The sequence below is a fragment of the Chrysemys picta genome, chromosome 23 (genome assembly GCF_011386835.1).
Source record: "Chrysemys picta bellii isolate R12L10 chromosome 23, ASM1138683v2, whole genome shotgun sequence".
NCBI lineage: Eukaryota > Metazoa > Chordata > Testudines > Emydidae > Chrysemys > Chrysemys picta.
This window is the reverse complement of record NC_088813.1, coordinates 13,999,998-14,024,688: the sequence shown is the minus strand read 5'-3', so window position 1 is coordinate 14,024,688 and position 24,691 is coordinate 13,999,998. Positions and strand designations below refer to the sequence as shown.

Below are 24,691 nucleotides of genomic sequence, written 5' to 3'. Positions count from 1 at the left end.
ATTTGAACTCATATTTCTAATGCTAACCAACCAAATCCCTTCTCCCAGCTTACTTACCTGTACAGATAAGGCAGTCTAGGTCCAGTAAGTGACTCCTGTGCTGGTCGGTGGTGTCTCTTTTGGACTCTGCAGCGGGCTGGGAAATAGGTTTCTTGTCCATACATAGTGCTGATCCCTAAATGGAATGTATGACAGTCACTAGCATACACATGTTGACCTTCATTCACACGGAGCCATCCTATGCTCCCCTAACAGCCTTATAGGAAGTGGTGGCTGAGTATCTATTCACACCCTCCTCATTCACCTGCTGGTGTCACCCACGCTCTGTAGATGAAAGACATGGGGGAGTTCCCACTTTCCCCCAGAGAAATCCTGTTTTCCAGATTCCCATCTTTCAAAGAGGCCTATGGCCATCAAACAGCAATTGGGGGTGGTTCCTCCTTCTGTTAGTAGTAAACTATCAGTTAACCATAACCTCTTGCTGAAGTGACGGAGACACAGTGTTAACACACAACATCCATCCCCTTTATAATAAACCAGAACAGCACAACACACTTGTAAAAAAGAGCCTCTGATCTAATATGGCTCACAGATCTATTGAAGCCCCCTAGAAAAGCCAAACTTTGGGATGAATACTTACCCTTATACTTAATTCTTATACTAATGAAGGACTCGTATCAGGGACCCTTTTTTTTGTTCTATGTTTGTACAGCGCTTAGCACAATGGGGGCCTGGTTCATGACTAGGGCTCCTAGGTACTACAATAATACAAATAATAAATAATAATAATAATACTAGACCAGAACCCATCATAGTGCAGAAAAGCAGGATTCAAATTTCCTTATCTCAGCAATGACCTGAAGGCCCCCTGTATTCTACTCCAGAGCTTCTCTTGACCCCTCCCCAGAGAGTGCAGTACATTTTCAGCAGGCAAATGTCCACTATGGCCTAGAACAAAATCATCAAACTTGTTTTCATTGTGACTTTATCAAGATTTGAACTGAACACTGCAGAGATGGAAGCCTTTGCATTAATCCACTACACCAGCTGGCCCACCATGCCCATCAACCCACTGCTCAGAAACGCAGCTCCCCTAAGATTCAGACACCAGCTGGTTTTAAGCACCTACATATTTCCCTTGAATCTTTCCTCATTCCTTCACATAAAAGACCCTTGTTGAGTCTGCTTGGTCAAACATGGACACCTACTCACATATAGGTCTTCCAAAGTAAAGTCCTCATCCACCTCCCTGTGTATCTCTATTTCTCCTTTGTGGGTCAGTTTTGTGGGGCAAGACCTTGGTGGTTCTCGCTGCTGTTTCTCTATCACCTCCAGCACCTGGAAGAATCACACTGTAGTACACAGACCCAAGCACACATCTCTTGGACAAGCACTCACTCAAGAAAACAAACGTCGTAAGGAATCAACATAGGCAAAAGCCAAATGGGGGAGGGATAGTTCAGTGGTTTGAGCATTGGCCTGCTAAACCCAGGGTTGTGAGTTCAATCCTTGAGGGAGGCCACTTAGGGATCTGGGGCAAAATCAGTACTTGGTCCTGCTAGTGAAGGCAGGGGGCTGGACTCAATGACCTTTCAGGGTCCTTTCCAGCTCTATGTGAGATATATATATATATATATATATATGGAGATATACCTATATATATATATATATATATATATATATATATATATATATATGGAGATATACCTATATATATATATGAATGCAAACTGTGGATTTAAAGAGAAGGGGTTTTAAAGGTAAAGAAAGTCCTTCTCTTAGTGAAACAACAGCAAGGAATTCTAGCTATCCACAAGATAAATACAGCAGCATGCCTCCCCCAATAACGTGCATCAAACCTGACTTGGAGACCATCCCAAGGCTAAGCAGGAAATTCAATATCCATGAACAGTTCAGTTCTTGGCTTCCATGCAGAGACTGGTCAACAAGGCTGCTATTTAGTATCAGTAATGATGCTAGCTAGTTTTTATGACGTGGTCCCCTACCCATTAGGAACAGGACAGAGACCATCAGATTCATCTCCTGCAGGCCACCAAGCAGCTGTCTGATTTAACAACTTTCAGTCAATACCAGCCTGAGCTGCATTTGAATAGTGACATAGAGGCAAAAAGCTCTGGTTCCCATTGCCTATCCCCTGGACCACCCCATTCTCAATACATTCATCCATCTAATCTGCATCAGGAAATGCAAAAATGTGACACTGTTACGTATGCCTCCTCTATTAAGAGGGGGAAATCATTGCTTTGTAAACATAAGCCCCACAGTCTCATAGAAAGAGGGAGGCAAGGAAGCCAGTTACCTCTCTTTCCTGTTGTATTGGTAAGGAAAGAGTGTTGCACCCTTTTCAAAGTTTTGTTTTATAAAAGTTTTGGAAGACTCCAAAATATAAACCAATCAGGAAGAGGAAAAGCAAAGGTGCAATTAAAGCACCAAGCTTGTTAGCCAATCCTTCCCCCTATTTTTTAAAAATCTAAATCATAGTCAGACCCCTTAAACAATAAAGGGGGCCATTTTCATACTGTAATTACTTCGGTTTAGATCACCTCTGTATCTTCAACACAGGAACAACGTCCAGCAAAAGCATCCCAAAGAGGCATTTGGGAAAGGGGGATGACACTGTATTTATCCCTCTCTGAGCTGCACTGGGATGACTTACATGTTTGCTCTCCTTAGCTCTCCACTCTGCCAACTCCTTTGGTGCCAGCTCCAGTGAATTCATTTGAACAAGACACTGGGGGGAAACCTCTCCAAGAACCACCTGGTGGAAGAGGAGCTGAAAGAACAAAAGAAGGATAAGCAGCCCTTGGAAGAACGATGACCACAAGGAACATGCACAGCCAGTCTGCTTCCAAAGATCTCTCTCTTTCCTTCTCCCACTAAATGTATATTTCAAAGACTTTATCACAGTACTCAGGCAATTAATGTTAACTCTCAGCAGGTCTGGACTGGATTGCTTGGGCCATGTCTGGAGAGCCTAGGTTTTGCAACAACATTTATATAGGAATTTGGACTTCTCCATCCATCCATCAGGTTCACAGGCCAGATATGTGTACCAATGCAGGCCTGATGTTATGTGCTACAAAGAAGATAAAGATACTCAGGTGTTTGGCGCTGACCAAACGTCTCTACACTCTTACAAAGGATGACAGCTGATGGATGGTAGGCATGGCAAGTACCACCAGGAATGAAAGATTAAGTAATGTCTTAGAACCCTGGATAAGACCCCAAATGATCACGTCTGGCCAAAGAAGGGGATGCCTGGATGTGCAATTGCATAGTCTTCCTCCATCAGTGAACAGAATGAGACTGTAATGTTGGACAGTCTCTTTCTAGGCTGGTGCTCTATATAGCCACAAGTTTAAAGACATGCCCTCTTACCAAGGAAATGGAGAAAGTTAGGTAAATTTTTTCAGTCTCTTACCTTATTTTTTGGAGCTTTCAGATTAAAGAGGAGACTGCGGTACTTGTTTTTGTATCGTTGGTCAACACAAAGAAAGAGGTTGAATATTTCCTTCTCCACATTGTTTGCTAATCTCAATATCGTATCTTCATGGACATCCAGATCAGGAGACTCCTCCAACCTGGAACATAGCAAGCAAGAACCACAGATGGATGTGTCAGAGCTGCCTGCTACACGGGAGCCAATTTATAAATGTACAAGCTCTTTTCAATTAAAATCCCAAATAATGAGCCTGAGAATCCTCCACCAAATAGGAAGCAGTCAGAAACCAGGGTCTTTTAGAAACTTAACCTTCCCAGGATCTCAAAGCGAAACCCTTGTATTGTGAAATAGCTTGTTCCAACTGTGCTGCTATGTCAGAAAGCCTGCAGCATGTCTTGTTTATGCTCACGTCACCTTCAGAGGGGTTGCCAGAAGGGTGGGGGGCCCCGGGGCACAGAGATGTGCTCCAGCCCACATCCTAAGGGAATGCTTCCCTGTCCCCATACAGTAAATTGCATTTAAACTTGGGGCCCCTCCTAACTTCTGTACACTTATCTGAGCTTCTCACTTCTTCAAATACATTGTTATAACTTGAATTCCAGCATGACGGCATTTAACCAATTCTAACCAAAGAACAGGCCGGTAAAAAGTCAAGCTTCCCCTACACAGCTACGCAACTCTCCCGTGCAGCATCCCTGCTATTCTCCTCTGGCTGGCATATACCTGTCAAAACAACGAGGAGTCCTTGGGGCACCTTAGAGACTAACAAATGTATTTGGGCATAAGCTTTCGTGGGCTAGATGTTAATTGATTTATCTCGTTAGACTGACCTCACACTTGGTAAAGCAACCCCCATCCTTTCATGTATTTATACCTGCTGCTGTATTTTTCACTTCATGCATCTAATGAAGTGAGTTCTAGCCCATGAAAGGTTATGCCCAAATACATTTGTTAGTCTCTAAGGTGTCACAAGGACTCCTCGTTGTTTTTCCTGATACAGACTAACACGGCTACCCCTCTGAAACCTGTCACCATATACCTGTCACTCTGCCAGTGTGCCCCTGCCTTAATACCAGCAGTACTGCCTGCTATTCCAGACCTAGAATTCTTGGGCCTCAGACAAAGCCTGCTAAACTCAATGGGAGACTTTCCATTGACTTCAATGAGCTTTGGACCAGACCGCTTAACAAAGGCTGAGAATCATGTGATAGTTTTGTAAAGTGGAGAAACAAGGCCTGAGTCTCCACTGCCTTCACCTTATATAGGTCTTTACATCTAGGCAAAGTGAGTGCAAGTGACTACGCAAGACAGAGGAGAATCAGGCCCCAGGATGAAACCCACCAATTTCATTTCCACTTCTGACCTAATAAGGATTTGAAGCTGGCTCTCCAGTTGTTGAAATGTACTGAATTAACCTCACCATCCTGATCCAATTTTCTGTGTACTAGCAAAACTGTCTTACATGATTACCTGATAAAAGGCCTAAGCCTGCCAAATGAATTAAACATGAACAGTAGCAAAGAGTGAGATAACAAATGGAGCAATCTATTGCAATAAAATAATTCTGGTATGCAAATGACTGTCAATATCATACATGACATGGAATGTTCTAGGTAAACAATAAAAGTTGAAACCTCTTAAAGGGCCACATTTTTAAAAAGCAGCTCCCTTGCTCCTAAAATCAGCAAGGGCTGATTGTGCTATAGAAGTAGCACATTCACCATAGGTGACAGGAGGATTTTCACATCACTCAACAGCCGCCCTTCTGATTGATTAAGTAATTGCAAAGATGGACTCTGAAGGGCGTTCCACACAATCTTCCACAGAGAAGAATGGTGGCTGTGATGCAGGGCTCCATAGGAGTTTAAGTTGAGAAAACTGCGGCCCTCCTCTTAAAATGGATCCATTCCCTACGGGAAACAAGACTATTACATCTCAGAGCTGCATGTTTTAAGAGATGTTCTGCTACTGCATAACAATAATCAAATCTACAAGGAAGTTTCCATTGCCCTGGCATTTATGAGAAACAGCATCAAACACAAGACTTTACTCAATAATTCCATGTGACTTTCATATAAGATGTCCCCAGCCTTTTCCCTGCCGCCTATCATGTATAAGCCACTTTACCGTTTCTGTAGCATCCCACGCAATGAGTCAATGACCTTAATTCGACTTTGTTCTTCAGACAGCTGCAAACCATGAACAGAAGCTGAAGCTTCTTTAGAGGTTGGTCTCCTACCCCTCCTCTTCTTTTCATGACTGTAATCTTAAAACAAAAGAGAAGCCCTAAAATCTCAGACACTCTCCCTGCAGTACTAGCGGGAGAATCCATCAAGATCAATGCTGAACCCCCTTTCAGTGGGGAGCAGGAGGTAAAGCTTTTGTTTTGACAGATTTGTGAAGCAATTTTTTGAATTTCAGCAGCCAATAAAAAGTTAAATTCTTTTTTTTTTAATTGTATCAATTGAACACAATGGGAGAATTCCAAGTTTTTGTCTGAAACCACTTCCATGAATGCAGTGGCTCTGAATTTCAAATAGTTAAATAATGCCAATGCAAACAATACTGCCTTCTAGCTAGCAGCACATAATCTAATGAAGGAAGATATTTTGGCATTGAGTATGAAGGCTATTTAGTATACGCATCTGCCATAAACATAAAAAGATTTAGCATCATCACTTGTATAACTAAACCATAATACTTATTTATTATTATTCTAATTGCTATTTATACTAGGTTATTGTTTTAACTGCTTCATTTCTTGCATCTTGGCTTCCAAAGCCTACTGATGAGATATTAAAATAAAAACAGAATGGGGTTACTCTGGAGCAATGGTTCTCAACCTGCAGCCCACTGGCCACTTGCAGCCCAATCAGCACACAGCTGCGGCCCATGTGACATCCGCAGGGCCATACAGGTAATATTGGATGTGGCCAACAATGATAAATAGGTTGAGAACCACTGCCCTGAAGGTATTTTTCTCTGGGCATATCTGGCAAGTAAAGGCTCAGGTACCAGAGGTGAAGTGATTAATTTGGTTTACTGTTTAAACTAAGACTTTCACTCAAAGGAGACAAGGGCTTGGCGAGAGGCAGAAAATATTTATATTCCTAAATTATAATGATGCTAAACTAAAATTCCACACAAAAAGAAATTCCCACATTACACCCATTTAGTTCAAAGAGGGTTGTGCCAAAACATAGAATGGATTTACAGCTGAATACAGACCCTTTTATATTCCTCCAGCCCTTTAAGAAAAGCGCATCCACCTATCATACAAATCACTACAACCAGGAGCAGATTCTTGTAACTTATTAACCCGAGCATCAAATATATCTTGTAATAAGGTATATACTGCACTGTTAGAAATATTCTGCACTGCCACAATACTTTGTGTGACATAATTACACTAACAAATCAAAATGCAAGGGGTGAAGGCCATGTGTCTGGAGTGAAGACTTTACCCTATTTGCGTGACAACTGAATTGACAGATTACTGCAAAGCTTCGGCCACTGGAATTAAGTTACGGCTTCCCAGCTTCGTTCCGTCCTTTGTATACACTGGAAATTCTCCACGACATTATTTAATCTGTCCAAGTAGCAGCACTGCTTTATCTTTTTAGGATTAAGGTCTAATCTATTTATAGCGAGCCAAGGCTGTGTGTGCTAGGACAACGCTGCTGCTCATCTGCTACCTGGGCCATAGTTATAAATAAAACCAAGATCCCCTACACATCAGTCAGTGTAAAAGTAAGGTCTTTCCTGCTAATGGCAGAAATGCTACCAACAAAGGTGGGACATTACAGGGACACCACATTGCCCTGTGGTAACTGCTTTCCTACGGAAGATCCAATAAAGGAAACAACTTCGTTTTTGTACTGCATGCTGATAAGACAGCCAGTGTCTGCCTTTATTCACAAAGTGCCTGGTTCTGCAAATCCCACTCACTTTGCATAGTCCTTATAACCCAGTAGTCACACCGAGCTCAGTGGGACTCCTGGCCTGAGTCCTACTCATTGTGAGTAAGGGCTGCACAACTGGACCCCAAACCCAGTTTTATTCACATTTCCTCTGAACAGCCCGTACAGCCAGAGAGCAAGCTGGGTTCTCGGCCACCTCGTGTATCATCAACAGGATCAATTTCGATTGCAGAATCTTCAATATTGGAGAGAAACTGAGAGGCAGAAGGAACCCAGCTCGATTTTCAGAATCTAAGCTGAGATTCCATCCATTAGAAAAATCACCTCTTAACTTGTAAACTGAGCAAATTTGCTTTGGAACTGTGAGACTGAGAAGAAAAGCCCTCAGTGACCTGACAGTCACTTTTCGTGCATAATGCCACTTGAACAGTTTCATAACATTTGATGACCTTCCTCAGCATTAGCATACTGCTGGAAGTAGAGTGATCAGTTCACACTATAAAGGTCCTGCCCTTCGGGAGGGGGATGTTAATTCCTCTTGAAGTTCCTTCCCCAGGAACACTGCTAGCAGATTCCCCTTAATTTAAAGGGGTAGCAGGACTGAAGGGGCAGAAGGCTGCTTGAACAACACACCAGTGTGTTAGCTGCAGGAGTTACATAACAGCTCTAGACACAAGTCTCAGTCTGGTAGTCATTGTACCAGCAAAGCCAGTCACCGGGTGCGCATGGGCTATGCAAGTTTCTTTATGTAACTTTGGTTAATGCACCTCAGCCATGACCTGTAATAAGATCTGCTGTTCGAGTACTAGGCATCTTTTTAGCATAGACTGTATCATGCCGAACTGTTTAGATGCTAAGGGCTGTGGACAAATGCCCACCAAATTCATTTTCACTTGGCCTGCACCAGGATTTAAATCCCCAGGAGGGAAAAGACAAGGGCTGAACTGGAACCAAATAAAGTGTGGCACTCTTCCAAACTCCATCCATAACCTGAGTTCTGTCCCAGTCTAATGTCCATATGTAGATTGCGCAGATCTTAATAATTTGATCCGCTCTCTTATTTCTTGGATATGCTGATCAATGTGAACTAGTTAAGAATCTTGACATTTAGAATATCATTATTATGCTTCAGGTTCAATACCTCCTTGAGAAGACATGGGGCAGTTCTCATCTCTCACACCTATTGTTTCATGATGTCTGCACACTCAGAACAATACCACTGAATTGATTTACATTCAGTTCACATTCTAAAGGTTCATTTTTCAACCATAAGGGCTAGAGACTTAATTACTTTCTTAATTACTTGAATTTTGTGAAGGCCAGCTTCCAAGAAAAAGTAATGGCTAGTCAAGCTGCCATAAACTGGCCCAATTCAACCCCCTGGGAAAAGCTAATGCTTCACCATCTGTATTACCTTGCCTCCATAAGAGAGGCAAGACCCACAGCTAGACCCTTTGTGTATCAGCTGTCCTTGTGAAGAGGGAACTGCCATATGAAAGAAACTCCTCTAGGCACATTTCCACTTCAGAAAGCTTAGGGTGATCCGACACCGCACACAATACAAAGAGGAACATGAACATACACAGCTAACAATAGTGAGAATAAGAGGACTCAGTTTCTAGGCCACCTGTCCTTGGTTTCAGTGTTTAACAACTTACGTGAGTTCAAAGGCTTTTGCCAAAGCACATGTGCTGCATATGGTTTCAGGAGCTGCTTCATTTCTTTTTTATATAGTGTTGGGTGGTAATCGCTGTCTTCAATTTCCTGGTGTTGCATCAATCATAATAAAGATTAAAGGAAGAGAGAGGAAAAATGGGATGAAAAGAGAATGGAATATGGAAGAACTCATGCAGACAACCAACCTTGCTAGCACAAAATTTAGTGACACCATATACCAAATACCCAGCTGCAGATAGCTTTGGGAATGGAATTAGTCACTGCTTTCAAGTCTTACACTGCTCAGACATTTACTTATAATATCTTGAGAGTTTGTGTTTAGATTCAGGCTATTACTGCTTGTTTTACTGCTTCTCTGCTACTGAAAATAATTTCTACTTCCCATTAATACCTCTCAAATATCTGAACAGTGGAATAATATCCTCATTTTATTGTCCACTATCAAGACCAGTTCAAGCAGACCTGCGATTGCATGTGTAGCAATTCAATTGGGTTCCCTGGCAGCAAGACCCAAGATTCAATGTAAAATCATCTCCTCTCTCCTCCACCTGCTCCTGAGGCTGCAATTAGGGGAAATTCCACAGTCCACCAGAAACTGGACAAAAATCACCACCTTGTTTCACACAGGCCACTGAACAGCCAAGAGATGGTATCAGTTTTGGTTTACTAGGGACCTTGGGCAGCTTCAGACTAATGATCTTGCGATAAAAGGCCTATAGCCCATTACCAGTCCTCTATCCCTTTAAATTTCCCTCTTGAAAATCACAGTAATCCCACCCTTCTTGCCGCTCCGCATTTTCTTTTCCACTGGGTTATGTCAGGATGGCACATGGAGAGATGAAATACCTGAGTAACCTGAAAATCATCATATACGTCTTCTGATAAATCTTCCAATTCCTCCACTCTCCGCATCTTACATGGCTTACAAGCCTTGCTGCCGGAGACTCCCAGGACCGGCCTAGACATTTTCTGAACGAGGAAAACATTGCCAGTGACAAAGACATTTCCAAAACAGAGTGTGAGCTTTAAACTGAAGTAACAGAAACATTCTCCATCTCCTAGTCCTCCATGCCCCTGTTGCAACCACAAGGATCTATCCAATTTTCCTACTCCATCATTACTTCACTGAATTGTGATCACTATTCTTTAGGTTAGAGGAGCAACTGCTAAACAATACGAGGCTTCTCTCCCTTCAGAACCTAGGCACATTGCTGTCACAGCACTGAGCGCAGCAGGGGCTGGGAACTGCCCAGGTGTCCCACATAATAACTAGGGGGCACAAATTGCCACAGGATAATTTTGAGATCAAGAATTTAGTAAGAAATTAATAAGATTGAAGAGGAGACTAGATGTTTATATGGATAATAAAAATATCCAGGGTTATAACAGTTAATGCAACAAAAGAATTTGGCTAGGGGAATAAACCTCATGTGTCATAGTTTAAATTAGGGCTGTCAGTTAATGCAGTTAACTCACAGGATTAACCCCAAAAAATTAATCGCGATTAAATAAATATATTGCGATAAACCACAGTTTTAATCGCACTGTTAAACAATAGAATACCAATTAAAATTAATTAAATATTTTGGATGTTTTTCTACATTTTCATATATATAGTATTCTGTGTTGTAACTGAAATCAAAGTGCATATTATTTTGTATTACAAGTATTTGCACTGTAAAAATTATAAACAAAAGAAATAGTATTTTTCAATTCACCTCATACAAGTACTGTAGTGCAATCTCTTTGTCCTGAAAGTGCAACTTACAAATGTAGATTTTTGTTGTTGTTACATAACTGCACTCAAAACCAAAGCAATGTAAAACTTCAGAGGCTACAAGTCCACTCAGTCCTGCTTCTTCTTCAGCCAATCTTAACTGATAATCAGTCTCTTTCCTTCATCCTCACTTCAACAGTGGCTTCCCAACATCAGTCTCTCACTTGGGGGTGCGTGGGTAGTGATCATCTCCTCTCCCTAGTGATCCTTGGCTAACTGGCAAGAGGCTGCTTATGCAAGAGAAAATTAACTACTACTATTCCTCTCTGGAAAGGCTTTTCCCTAGCACATACTGGAGATTACAAATTGACTCCCAACTCTTTCTCTCCTGAGATTATCTGCAGGGGTACCAATGTGGTGTCAATTTTTGTCACGTGGACTTCTGTCTGCTACGAAATGGAGAATTACCATCAACTTTTGCCACACAAGTCAATAAACACTCAGGAAATTAATGACTTCTGGTCACTAACAACCTGGTCTGAATTCAAGCCATTGCTAGAGGCGAAAGTATTTATATCCCATTACTGATCCCTGCTTGGTCCTGCTTTGAGCAGGGGGTTGGACTAGATGACCTCCTGAGGTCTCTTCCAACCCTAATCTTCTATGATTCTAGGATTCCTTTGGCTATCTATACTTCACTTTCAAGTTTCCTTCTAAAAAAAAAATCACAATCTTGCCTAATTGCTGCTCTCCATTTCATTGGGCTACTTTATCATGATGTGGGGTGAGGTAAAATACCTTAGGGGTCCGGCAACAAACACACGTCTCATCATCTGAAGAATCCTCCAATTCTACCAGTCTCTGCAGCCTCCTTGGCTTACAGGCCTTGCTGGGGACTCCAAGGAGTCCGACTACTGGCCCAGACATTTTCTGGAGGAGAAAGCAAAACATTTTAAAACAGAAAAAATAGCTGTAAAATAAGTCCTTGAGAGAACCTTCCTTCTGCCCCCCATAGGACCTCTACATTCCTTCTGGAACCTCAAGGCATCCATCCAGTTTTTCAACTTTGACATACTTCTGGATTGTCACTACCCTTTTAGCCAACAAGTGCGGGACAGGATTCCCTGACAAAGTAGCTCTTGAACTGGCCAGAGTGGTGATTGTTGAACAGCAAGAATATCTTGATCTCTTCAGGACCTGAGCATGATGCATCCACAACACTCCCAGCTCCTGACAGTGCAAGGGTGTAAGCAACAAGTCTCCCAAACATCAGTACAGTTCACACACAACTAGATACTAAGCCAGTTGAAGGGCACCTTTTTAACCCAACTGGACAAAGGAAATGATCAGTGATAACTAGTCTACATGGTCTTCCCTTCCCCACAGTCATATCCTCTCCTGATGCTTTCTACACAATTAGATCACTGGATAGAGAATTCCAATGCAGGAAAGAAAACTGCCCTATCCTTTGCCCAAATGAAGTTGCATTGTTCTATTTCCCCAAAGATAGGTCAGGTCTTCCTTAATCCTGCCTGAAATGACCATTGACAAACCTAGTAGCAGCATAAACAAGAGAAGTGGGCACAATGGGTTAGTTGCTGCTGTATCTATTTATTCCTTGACTGATTAGCAAAGGTTTCTGCAGACTGAGAAGAACTATTCCCCTCATTCCACTCTTCCCCTCATCTTCAAAAGGGAAAGGTAGAAGGATTCACCTCCCACAGATTGCCTGCTGGTGATTTCGATTCAATTCCCGTCTGCATCCACCAAGCTAATGTGATGGCTATGGAACTGCAACCTGAGGACAATGGGGGACAAAGAAGAATTTGGGAGGTCCAAATTCCCATTTGAAATTAGGCCTAAAGACTCACTCTTCACCATCGTCTTCTATGCCTAACTGAGGAACATAACACAAAGGAGAAAAAAAAAACAGAAGAAAGGAAAGCATAAAACATACGTAATACACAATTTGTACACCATGTGACTGATGAACCAAAGGGCCCTCTTCCTCCTTGGACAGAAAAAGAACAGAGATTATAATCCAGTATTTTAATCTACTCTAATGTGTTGTTAGTTGTCTCATCCTATAAACCAATCTCTTGCTGAATACTTAAATAATATTTCAGCCATAAAACTTTAGACACAAAATCACACAGCCCAGCTCAGATGAGAGGTGCTGTGGGTAATAAAGGATATTCTAGATCATAGCAAAAGCAATCGAGAAAGAGGTTCACTAAGATTTATCTTTCAGCAAAGAGATTGAGGGGGTTGTTTTCTATATGTGCCATTACACTATAAAACGTTTCATCAAAGCTGTGTGCAGTTTTTCGACAATATGGAACCCACTGTATTTCAAGCGCATTGACACCTATTGGGGTAGGAAGAACCAATCTATTGTAGAGTCTTCTGCTACATTGTTGGCCCAATCACCTTTGTCTTGCTCCAGGAGAGCATTTCTGCCTTTAATCTAAATTGGTATTCCCTGGACCTCTTTTCTCTGCTAACCCCCGAACAAGTCCCGGCATGACAGAGCCACGAATATGCCCCTTGCTTATAACTTCTTAACCTTGCCAGACCTCTTTTTAATCCTACCACGCATACTGAAATAGTCCATTTCATGTTGGTGTTTGCACACTTATCCCTGTACACTGTCATGTCACACTGGCTGCTATAGGAATGGGTTGTTTTGGGGAGGCAAGACTTATCAGATTTCTTATTAATCCAAAGCCTGAATGAAGTTCATTTCCCCCCAAACTGATGCAAAGTGCCATGAAGCTGTCTCTGATCCTGCTGAAGCTAACATAACATTTGCAGACTGGCCACGCAAGTGGTCTCAAAGCAGCATTTCTGCTTGTCCTGCACTAAGGCCACGTCTACACTACGGGAGCTACAACAGCTTTAATTCTAGGATTCCTTTTGCCATCTATGCTAGGGGGGTTACAGCAGCATAGACACAGACTACAGCGACAGAAGGGATTTTTCCATTGCTGTAGAAACTCCACCGCCCCAGGCATCAGTCAACCCAGCTGCATCGACATTGAGTAGGTTGGCATAGCTACAGATTTTTCACACCCCTGAGCAGCGTAGCTATGTTGACTTAAGTTTTAAGTATAGACCAGGCCTAAGTTAGGGATGTGTTTGAATTTGTATTAATTACCTACACCCTAGGGCAGTGTTTCTCAACCTATTTCATACCAGGGACTGGCTTGCTGCCTTCCTAAACTGTGTCTAGGAGATCGCAGGGATCAGCAGTTGAGAAACACTGCCCTAGGGCACAGCCTAGGGCAGTGGTTCTCAAAGCCGGTCCGCCGCTTGTTCGGGGAAAGCCCCTGGCGGGCCGGGCCGGTTTGTTTACCTGCCGCGTCTGCAGGTTCAGCCGAACGCGGCTCCCACTGGCCACAGTTTGCCGCTCCAGGCCAATGGGGGCTGCGGGAAGCAGCACGGGCCAAGGGATGTGCTGGCCGCCGCTTCCCACTGCCCCCATTGGCCTGCAATTCCTTAAAGATCCTCAGTCTGCAAAGTGTTCCCAGGTGCCCGAATAATCCTGCTGGACTGACTAATATTACTGGCAAAAAGTCTTCCTGAAAGTCTAGAATTAAATCCTTTTCTATTTGGATTCATCACTAAATAGCTATAAGATATTTCTTCCCTTCCTAATTGCTTAACTGGATTGTTCCAGTTTCCTAAACTTTGCAACAGGTGTTATTACCTCTCTACTTTTTTCCTTCTGTACCTTGGGAGCCATGTTGGATAGAGGGCAAGAATCTGACAGTAACCTCTTTGCCCTTGAGCCTTCCTCTTCCACATTTGAGAGATTTATGGTAGAACTCTTATACTCTTTTTCCACAAGAGACAGCCTAGAGAAAATGCCCTCCTCAATCATATCTGAAAGATCTGGAGTGTCCATTTGAGTAAATGACCCTTTTCCTTGAGTTTCTTCAGAGTTATGGTGAATCTTTGTATCCATACTATTTGATCCTCTTGAAGTGACTGCTTCTTCAGGACTTTTGATCTCTTTCTTTTCTGTGTTGTTCAATTTCTCATTTTCCAACAGTGCCTTACTGTTTTGGATTTTTATGATTCTATTTTGTTTTTTAACATTGTTTTTATCTAAAACATCATGTAAAGATACTTGGAATAGGTCAGAAAAACTGGCCTTCCTCTCATTTTGCATTTTTATTGACTGTGTTTCAATATCTAAGCTTATTAAAGAATCTTCACATTCTTCCTTTAACTCATCCCTGAGGTCTTTCAAGACTATGTAACAGGGTTTAATTAGAATTGTTCTGCTTCCCCTCTCGTCATTGTCACAATTTTGTTTAGGACTTTCAGAAGGCCCACCAGACACAATCATCTTTTCTCTAAAATCGGTTTCCTTTGCTTTTATTTCTCTGACATAAGGGCTTCTGCTGTAAGATGAACCCTCTCCAGATACTCTGACTTCACTTTCTGACGACACCTTGTTCTGGTTAACCACATTCAGAGTAACTGCTGACTGTTCACTCTGCTCTTCATTTGAAACACGGTCACTGGCATGTGTTTCTCCCACTCTCTTGCCTGTAACCTGCTCATTGCAAGCTGGGAGGTGAAAGCTGTGACATGAAACAAGAAAATGCTTTCATTTTGTGAGGGCAACTCAGGAATACTAGTGCTACAATCAAAGTTAACAGTTAAAGAGACACAGTCCAACCCTCATCACCATTGTATCTTAAAGGGGTGGTGGAAGTTCCCAAGTCACCATAGGCTCTACAAGACTTATCTAACTTTAGTGCAGTGGTTCCCAAACTTTTCGGCATCATGCCCCCTTTTTAATTTTTGAGAAACCCTTACATCCCCCTCCTCTCCTTTACCATCATCCATCCCCCTCTGATCCTTGTCGCCTGACCACCCCCTCCCGGGCCCTCCCGCCCAGGACTCCACTTCCTATCCAACCCGCCCGCTCCTTGTCCCCTGACCTCCCCCTCCCAGGACCCCACCTCCTATCCAACCCCCCCGCTCCGTTTCCTGACTGCCCCAACCCCTATCCACACACCCACCCCCTGACAGGCCCCCAAGAACTCCCATGCCTATCCAACCCCCCCTTCTCCCTGTCTCCTGACTGCCCCCCCAGAACCTCTGCCCCATATCCAACTCCCCACCCCCCCGCTCCCCGCCCCCTTACCAGGCCGCTCAGGACTGGCTTGTGATATCTCTTTCAATACTGTAAATTACTGATAGCAGAACTGTTGCATAATAAAATGGAGATTAGGTATACTAAAGAAATTAATACCACATGGTTTCGTGGTTCTTATGCTATTTGTATTATCTCCCCTTTTGGGTCTGTATCTCATACTGTGTCCCACATTTAATCTTAGCAGGTTAAAAAGTATACTGGTTGTATTGCTGCCGTGAAACGATGTAGTGGAAGTCCTGTGACAAGTGCAACAGTGTTGACATGAGTTTTACAGGGTCAGCAGAAGCATGTGAAAAGATGTAACATACATTTCTAAGGCTAGGTCTTCACTCAAAATGCTGTAATACTTCAGTGTAGACATTCACTATAGGGATAGGAGGGATTCACCCATCACTGTAGTTAACCCACCAGGCGGTAGCTAGGTCAATGGAAGAATTCTTCTGGTGACCTGGCACTGTCTACACAAGGGGCTAGGTGAGCTTAAAAACGTCACTCGGGACTGTGGATTTTCATACCCATGAGCAACCTAGCTGGGTTAGACTAACTTTTTAGTATAGAATTAGCCTAAGGTACTGAGACACTCAAAACACACAAAGTATGTCCCTATTGGCTGATATTCACATAAACAAGCAGTGCATTACTGGACTTGTTGCCATATAAAGAGCCATGTGCTACCTGATTCCAGGCGCATACAGCTCCGTCATATCACTGGAAATTAAATGGGGATGTGGTGTATAGCCCTAAATGAGCACTTAGCGCTTCATGAGGATAAATAATTAATTGAATTTATAAATGCTAGTATTAATTATTCATTATAATTTTTATTTCCCATCCTGATTGATTAATCATTTAAAAATAAAGTACTAAACAGTCAGTTGCCCCCAGCATGGAATTCAGTAGCCATGGGCTTGGGCCTTCTCTCAGAGCCCCATTTTCCATGGCAGTTCCCTCAGAGTTCATCAGTTCACCTATGCTCTGGTGCCCTGCCCCATTCCACAGTCACAGGACCCCAGGGCAACACACTACTCCACTCCAAAGAGTTATTGCGAAGGCCAAGACTATAACAGGGTTCAAAAAATAACTAGATAAGTTCATGGAGGATAGGTCCATCAATGGCTATTAGCCAGGATGGGCAGGGATGGTGTCCCTAGCCTCTGTTTGCCAGAAGCTGGGAATGGGTGACAGGGGGTGGATCACTTGATGATTCCCTGTTCTGTTCATTCCCTCTGGGGCACCTGGCATTGGCCACTATCGGAAGACAGGATACTGGGCTAGATGGGCCTTTGGTCTGACGAGGGTGACCATATTTCCCCAAGGGAAAACGGGACACCGTGTGGGGCTAGCCCGAGCCCTCCCCCCACCCCGCGCCTACAGGGCTGGCCCAAGCAGCTCGCCCGAGCCCTGCCCCACTCCCCATGCGAGGCTGGGGCTGGCCTCGCCACTCACCCGAGCTCTGCCTCCCCCCGTGCTTGGGGCTGGCATTGCCGCTCGCCCCTCTTCATGTTCCTCCGCACCTCACTTTTTTTGACAAAAGTGGGCATTTGTCTTGTTTGCTCTTGCCAACTCACCAAGATGTCAAGAGCAAATGGAACAAATGCCCACTTTTGCCAAAAAAGTCGGGACGGCCGGGACAGGGCTTAAAAAAGGGACTGTCCCAGCAAAAACGGAACGGTCACCCGGGGTCTGACCCAGTATGGCCGTTCTTATGTTCTTAAAGACAGGGTCATCACAGGGTTTCATACTACTATGTAGTCAAGTATCAGAGGGGTAGCTGTGTTAGTCTGGATCTGTAAAAAGCGACAAAGAGTCCTGTGGCACCTTATAGACTAACAGACGTATTGGAGCATAAACTTTCACACGTCTGACGAAGTGGGTATTCACCCATGAAAGCTTATGCTCCAATACGTCTGTTAGGGCTGGTCCACACTAAGCCCCCAGTTCGAACTAAGATACTTCGACTTCAGCTACGTTATTCACGTAGCTGAAGTTGCGTATCTTAGTTCGAACTTAAAGGCACTTACCGCGGGTCCACACGCGGCAGGCAGGCTCCCCTGTCGACTCCGCCTACTCCTCTCGCGGAGCAGGATTACCGGCGTCGACGGCGAGCACTTCCGGGATTGATTTATCGTGTCTAGACAAGACGCGATAAATCGATCCCAGAAGATCGATTGTTTGCCGCCGAACCAGCGGGTAAGCATAGATGTACCATTAGTCTATAAGGTGCCACAGGACTCTTTGTTGCTTTATACTACTATGTAAAAGCTCTTTCCCTCATTCCCACACCACTTACAAATGGCAGCTATAAATAACAGGAAGTGCAGATAAGACTCCATAGACCCTGTTCAACCTGCCCCTTTCAGGTGCTCGCAGGATAAAAAGAACAGCAGCTCTGGCTCCATACCAGCCCCAAACATGTGACAACTGAGCCTCAGAACAGGCAGGAACTTCAGACAGGAACAAGGCAAACTTCACACCCTGCATGAGACCGTAAAGGGAATCCTCTTCCCCAAGGGCTCACTATGATTCCATGTGCCATAAACTGCCCTGTGCCTATCATCTACAAAGGGGTCTGGTTTGAGAGTTGTAGATCTGGCACAGTGGGACACAGAAATGGGGTCTGACAAGTACTGGTAGAAACTGGTTTGGGGTTTGTCACTGTGTGCGATGGCTTTGGCAACTGAGAAGTCTGGGTGGTCAGCCTCTCAGGTGGATTCAGTACGGTTTGGCAAATGGAAGGGGAGTTTAGTTAGGGAGAGTATCAAAGGAATACAAGGTTTTCACAACGGGGGTGGGGGCCCTGGTTGGGAGTAGTTGTAAGAGTTTAGCAATTATGGGGAGATCTGTTTGTGGTGGTGAAGGAAGCTTTTGCAGTAGGGGGATCCTAAACTTTTCTGTTAATGAACTTCCTACTTTTTTCTTCATGTTCTCAAGAGCCACAGAGGGTAAAGGGAAAAAATCAGACTGTAACCTGAACAGCTCTTTCTCCTCTTTCAGATCAGGAATGATGGGCAACTTGGAGTGAGTGCCCTGGTCCCAGGAGTTCGAAAGATTTCCTGAAAAGTCCATTTGACTTAACAATTCTTTCAATTTGGTTCCTTCATTATTAAGATGAAACTCTGTTTTGACAGCATCCAAACCAGTCAGTCTTGCTCCCTGTAATGTTACTGATTCTTCTGGACTTTGGACTTTCAAACAGCTTTTCATGCTATGTGACTTCTCATTTTCCCCCAATGCCTCAAAGTCTGGGATTTTTAGAGTGCTACTGAGTTCTTTAATACAATTTTCATCCAAATCATCACCAATACCAAAGCATGTTTCTCTTTGGACAGTTCTGCTTCCTTTATCGTTATCATCATCGTCGACACAATTTATTTTAGGAATTTCAAAAGCCTCACCAGCCACAACAGCCCTTTTCTTAAACATTTCTTCTTCTGGATTTACGTCTCTGTCAGGCCCCCCAGTGCAAAGTGAACCCGCTTCTGTGTTTGATGTTTCCATGTTTTCACTGTCCATATTCAGACAAAATTTTGACTGTTCACCATGAAACCTCGGGTTCTCCATTAGGATTAATGGACTGTTTGAGGCTCTCCTCCTTTTCTTTTCTTTTCTTTTTTTTTGCTGTCAAGTGATGAATCTATTGATAGACACACAGCTCTTTTCAGTCTGACTCTCTTCAGGATGGAAGTACTTCTGGTTTCACCTCATTCCTCACATAGCCGGCACAGACATGCTTTACAAAACTCCTGCAGAACAGACTTGTTCCCCGCAGCACTTACAGAGACAACTGTTGAAAAACAAAACAGAATCATGGTAACTTGTAAAAAAAAAAAAATTTCTGTGGACAACATAAGCACAATGGCCACATTCAAAGTTAATAGCTGCCCCTACATAACTTTTTCTGTCTTGTTCTCCAGCTTATCCCCTAGCCTCTCCCAGCTCAACATCTCCTCTCTCTTCTGCTAATTGCGCCCACATTGTCCCAGGTACGTGAAATCTCAAGCTTGTCTATATGGCGAGTGAGTGTGCAGCAGCTTGCCATGCACTAACTCACCATGTGGCCCCTGCCACCAAGCACTATGTGCGCCCCGCACCCCCCCATGTAAGAGTGCACATGTTCATGCACACACATAACGCCATGCATGCGCCACACACTATCAGGCATGTCCCACGCACCCCCAACATGCCCCAAGCACACCAGTGATGCCATACAAATAAAATGCAATAATTATAGCACAAGCACCCCTCCCTTGGGCACTAACCGGGGCTCAGCCCCACACCCTGGGGGAGTCCGGCAACGGGGACCCCACATGCCGGGGGGAGGGGCAGACGGACACCCGCACCGCGGGGGGAGGGCACTGGGACCCCGCCCCCCACGCAGGGTCCCGTAGCCCCGGGGGCTCCCGGCGCCCCGCCCACTTTTCCCTTCCCCCACTCACTGGCGGGGCCTCGCGCTCACGCCCCAACGGTTCCTTCCAGCCCTTGCCCCGCACGCACCACGTGACACAGGGCACGCGCGCCCAGGCGGCCGTTTGGCGGAAGAAGATCACGTGGCTGAGGCGAGGCCCGCGCCGAGGCTGAGTTCACACCTGCAGCACGTGACTCGACGCGGGCGCGCCCCCTGCACGTGAGCCGGGGAAGGCGGGGCTTTCTTGGAACGGGGCGGGGTCGGTTGAAGGGTTACAGCTGAGGGTATCAGGGGGTTATAACTGGGGGGCTGGTTGGGGGATTTTGAGGGGTTATAGCTGGGGGGCTGGTTGGGAAGTTTATGGGGGTTATAGCTTGTTGGGGGGTTTCTGGGGGTTATAACTGGGGGGCTGGTTGGGTGGTTTTGGGGGGTTATAGCTGGGGGGCTGGTTGGGAAGTTTATGGGGTTATAGCTTGTTGGGGGGTTTCTGGGGGTTATAACTGGGGGGCTGGTTGGGTGGTTTTGGGGGGTTATAGCTGGGGGGCTGGTTGGGAAGTTTATGGGGTTATAGCTTGTTGGGGGGTTTCTGGGGGTTATAACTGGGGGGCTGGTTGGGAGAGTTTGGGGGGTTGTAGCTGGGCGGGCTGGTTGGGAAGTTTATGGGGGTTATAGCTTGTTGGGGGGTTTCTGGGGGTTATAACTGGGGGGCTGGTTGGGGGATTTTGAGGGGTTATAGCTGGGGGGATGGTTGGGAAGTTTATGGAGGTTATAGCTTGTTGGGGGGTTTCTGGGGGTTATAACTGGGGGGCTGGTTGGGGGATTTTGGGGGGTTATAGCTGGGGGGATGGTTGGGAAGTTTATGGAGGTTATAGCTTGTTGGGGGGTTTCTGGGGGTTATAACTGGGGGGCTGGTTGGGGGATTTTGGGGGGTTATAGCTGGGGGGCTGGTTGGGAAGTTTATGGGGGTTATAGCTTGTTGGGTGGTTTCTGGGGGTTATAACTGGGGGGCTGGTTGGGGGATTTTGAGGGGTTATAGCTGGGGGGATGGTTGGGAAGTTTATGGAGGTTATAGCTTGTTGGGCGGTTTATGGGGGTTATAACTAGGGGGGCTGCTTGGGTGGTTTGGGGGGGTTATAGCTAGGGGCTGGTTGGGGGGTTTTGGGGGCTTATAACTGGGGGCTGGTTGGGGAGTTTCAGGGGGTTATAACTGGGGGGACTGGTTGGGTGGGTCCTGCAGTTAGCTTGGAGGGGGCTGGTGGGGGTTGCCTTGGCATTGGTAGCTGGGATGGGTGTGATTAGAAGTTGAGGCCTGGTAGGGAGGCACTTAAGGGTTGTAGCTGGGAGACAAGGTTAATTGGGGTTGGGGGCTGTGGGTTGTCCAAGGGGGAATAGAATTTTATTAGCAGGGAGGTGACATTGCCAAGATTACCCACTCAGCCCTTCCCTCCCATTACCTGCGGCAAATCCTAACAACCCTAATGATGATGCACTTACCTCTTTGGTGGGCCTGGCACACCACCTGCCCATTGAGTGGCCTATTGACTGGCACCCAGTGGTATCTGTGGTACCCCAATTGCTAAATCTCGCAGCAGTGTGTGCATGTGTGGGGTGTGCAGCAATTCAGCCTCCATTTACACTCAAGCTCTGTGTGCAGGTGACATACCAGGCCCAGCACAGATGCAGCAGGGACTGAGCATCACACAGGGCAGGGGGAGCTGGTTATCCAGATGGTCATTCAAATGTACTAAGCACAGGAGAGAACTCCAGCTTGGACACAAGGGTAAACTGGGGACTAGTCTACACTGGCCCTGTTAAAGTGCTGCGGCGGCAGTGCTTTAACGTGGCTTGTGTAGTCGCAGCAGAGCTCTGGGAAAGAGCTCTCCCAGCGCTCTAAAAACCCCACCTCCACGAGGGGCATAGCTACCAGTGCTGGGAGCATGGCCTACACTGGTACTTTACAGCGCTGAAACTTGCTGCGCTCAGCGGGGGGTTTTTTCACACCCCGAGCGAGTAAGTTGCAGCGCTGTAAAGTGCCAGTGTAGACAAGCCCTGGGTTGTCAGGTCAGATCACCACCCAGGCTAGGTGGGTCACCAGGCATAGAGTTTGTCCTTGTCCTTGGAAGCCTTTCAAGTCCATGTCAACTTAATTGTTCTGCAAAGTCAGCCAGCACTGAACTACTGACGTACTTGGAAAACGCCATTAAACACTTCAATTAAACTGCTGGGTGGGGATGGATATGACTAGAGCCATAAACCCTGCAGTGACACACTGTGCTAGCAATTCTTGTAGCTCTGGCAAGAAATGTTCCCTCTAGGTCATGGGCGAGGCATGTTGGCACGATAAAGGGAAGCTTGCACTGCTGCTGCCCAGGTAGAGGACTCCACTTTCGGAGACTGGCGATCACCGTTCCACAGCACAGAATTAAAAAGTTAAAAGAGAAATCTGTATATTCTGACCAGTGTTCTTCGAGTAGCTGCTGTCCCACTGATTCAGATAACTTTTATTAGTTATGTGGGGTATGTTACGATTATTATAGTAGCATCTGCATACCCCAGCTGAGGGCAGGGCCCAGTGTACTAGAGGTTATACAGATTCATAGTAAAAGATGGTCCCTGCTCCACAAAGCTTACAGTCATTCTACACCAGACAGACGAAGGGCTGAGGGGAAACAGAGGCACAAAGAGGGAAAGTGACTTGTCCAAGGTCACACAGTAGCTCAGAGCTGGGAATAGACCCCACCTCTTCAGTTGTCACAAATTGCTAGCACGTAGCCCCAAACTTCAACCAGGGTAGGGCTGTCAAACTGACAGTGGGACGAATTAAATTGTTAGTTATGTTTTGTGGCCCAGGGCTATGAAGGAAGCCAAGTTAAATGGCCTACTGAGATGAAAGAGGCAGCTCACATTTCTCCTCACCAGGGAGGGCAGGGTTGTTTCAGGCTTTATAAGATGGGCAACACTGGGATGATTTCTTCACCACCGTAAGGGCTATCATTTTTTTCCGCGTGAAAGTTTGCATTCTGTAGGTTTTTTCAGAGGCCAGGCCTAACCTGTGGAACTCATTACTGCAAGATCTAAAAAACCACCACTAACTGCCCCATTTTCTAGTCCAAATGTAAAGCACCCCTCTTCCACTTTGCCTTCCTCAACAATAACCCATAAACATCAGCTATTAAGGGCTTGTCTATATATGGAGTTATTCAGGAACAGCTCTTATATTTTCCCTACCTTTTTCTGAAATAACTTTCATGTTTAGACAAGACCTAATAAAAATAAAACAAACAAACAAAACCTGTGTAATTTCACCCCGGAGGACAAAGAGAGAAACCACACTGGACAGATGTTAATCACTGTGTTCCTTTTAAATCCTGGAAGGCTCTTGGATACCATGGGATGAAAGCAGGATAAGAACCTAGAAATGGACAAGAACTTAGAAACAGAACAGAAAATCTACATTGGTCATGGGTGTCAGCTAAGCACAGCAAGTAGGCTAGATGTTTGATACACCTGACATGGAGTAGGAGCCATTGGCTGATATTCTGAGAACCAGCACTATTATCCCATTATTATCTTACATTTTGTTAGCAGTTCGTTTCTTTACCTGTCTCCATATATTTGTAAAATAAAGATCTGCCCAATGCTATTTTACACTGCTTACTGTTACAGGAGAAAGTCTGCTGATGAAGGCATAGAACTTGGAGAGCTAGGCTGATTCTCAGCCCTTATTGTTTGTATCATGGCACTACCTGGGGGCCCCAGTCAGGGATCGGGACCCCATTGTTAGGCATGGGACACGTCTAACAAACAGACAGTCCTTGCCCCAAAGAGTTGACAGTCTAAGTCTGGGACCTGCCACAGACATCCTGATTTGGGCAAGTCATTTCATTTCACTGCACCTCAATTCACATCTATAAAATGGGAGCATTAATCCTTGCTTGCCTCCTGGGATGATCTGAGGATTAAATCACTAATCCTCACAAAGGTCTGTGAATGGAACATGCGATATAATTGCAAAGTACTGTCACTGTATGTAAGAAAATAACATACTGTATAACCAAGAGCACAAAAATCTTGCTACGCTGTACTTGCAGCATACCTGGAGTCCAAGGGCTGCATGTAATTTATCATTTTAGCTAAAAAAAAAATCAGTGTTCTCGTCTAATAAGTGTGTACTCTGAATCCTCCTTGACTGAGGAATAGAAATTGCTTCTTCTCTGAATTCCGTTAGGGTAGGTCATCCCAAATCCATCTAAAATTCCCTCTTTGTATCACACCAAATGCAAACTAAGCATTAAATAAATCCCACCAGTGTTTTAGAATAATTTTCATTTTCTTG

The 24,691-nt window shown here is 44.8% G+C and overlaps 1 protein-coding gene across 10 annotated transcripts in view; it reads right to left on the bottom strand.

Moving 5' to 3' along the window:
• SPOCD1 (SPOC domain containing 1) overlaps positions 1–20,569 on the bottom strand; it is a 31,667-nt gene extending 11,098 nt beyond the window's left edge. For 2 of the 10 annotated variants that reach the window (XM_065576847.1, XM_065576842.1), the window contains exons 1-12: positions 20,387–20,569; positions 18,919–19,734; positions 14,487–15,369; positions 12,735–12,788; positions 11,576–11,707; positions 9,907–10,029; positions 9,042–9,147; positions 5,591–5,729; positions 3,443–3,602; positions 2,678–2,794; positions 1,213–1,338; positions 58–175 (exon numbers count right to left, since the gene is read on the bottom strand). In XM_065576847.1, the coding sequence (XP_065432919.1) occupies positions 58–175; positions 1,213–1,338; positions 2,678–2,794; positions 3,443–3,602; positions 5,591–5,729; positions 9,042–9,147; positions 9,907–10,029; positions 11,576–11,707; positions 12,735–12,788; positions 14,487–15,369; positions 18,919–19,511 (2,551 nt within the window). In that variant the 5' untranslated portion in view covers positions 19,512–19,734; positions 20,387–20,569. Of the gene's footprint in view, positions 1–57; positions 176–1,212; positions 1,339–2,677; positions 2,795–3,442; positions 3,603–5,590; positions 5,730–9,041; positions 9,148–9,906; positions 10,030–11,575; positions 11,708–12,492; positions 12,631–12,734; positions 12,789–14,486; positions 15,370–18,918; positions 19,735–20,209; positions 20,346–20,386 lie in introns of those variants that run through there. The other 8 variants (XM_065576849.1, XM_065576845.1, XM_065576844.1 and 5 more) reach the window with 7 other exon arrangements.
• Positions 20,570–24,691: the final 4,122 nt, after the last annotated feature.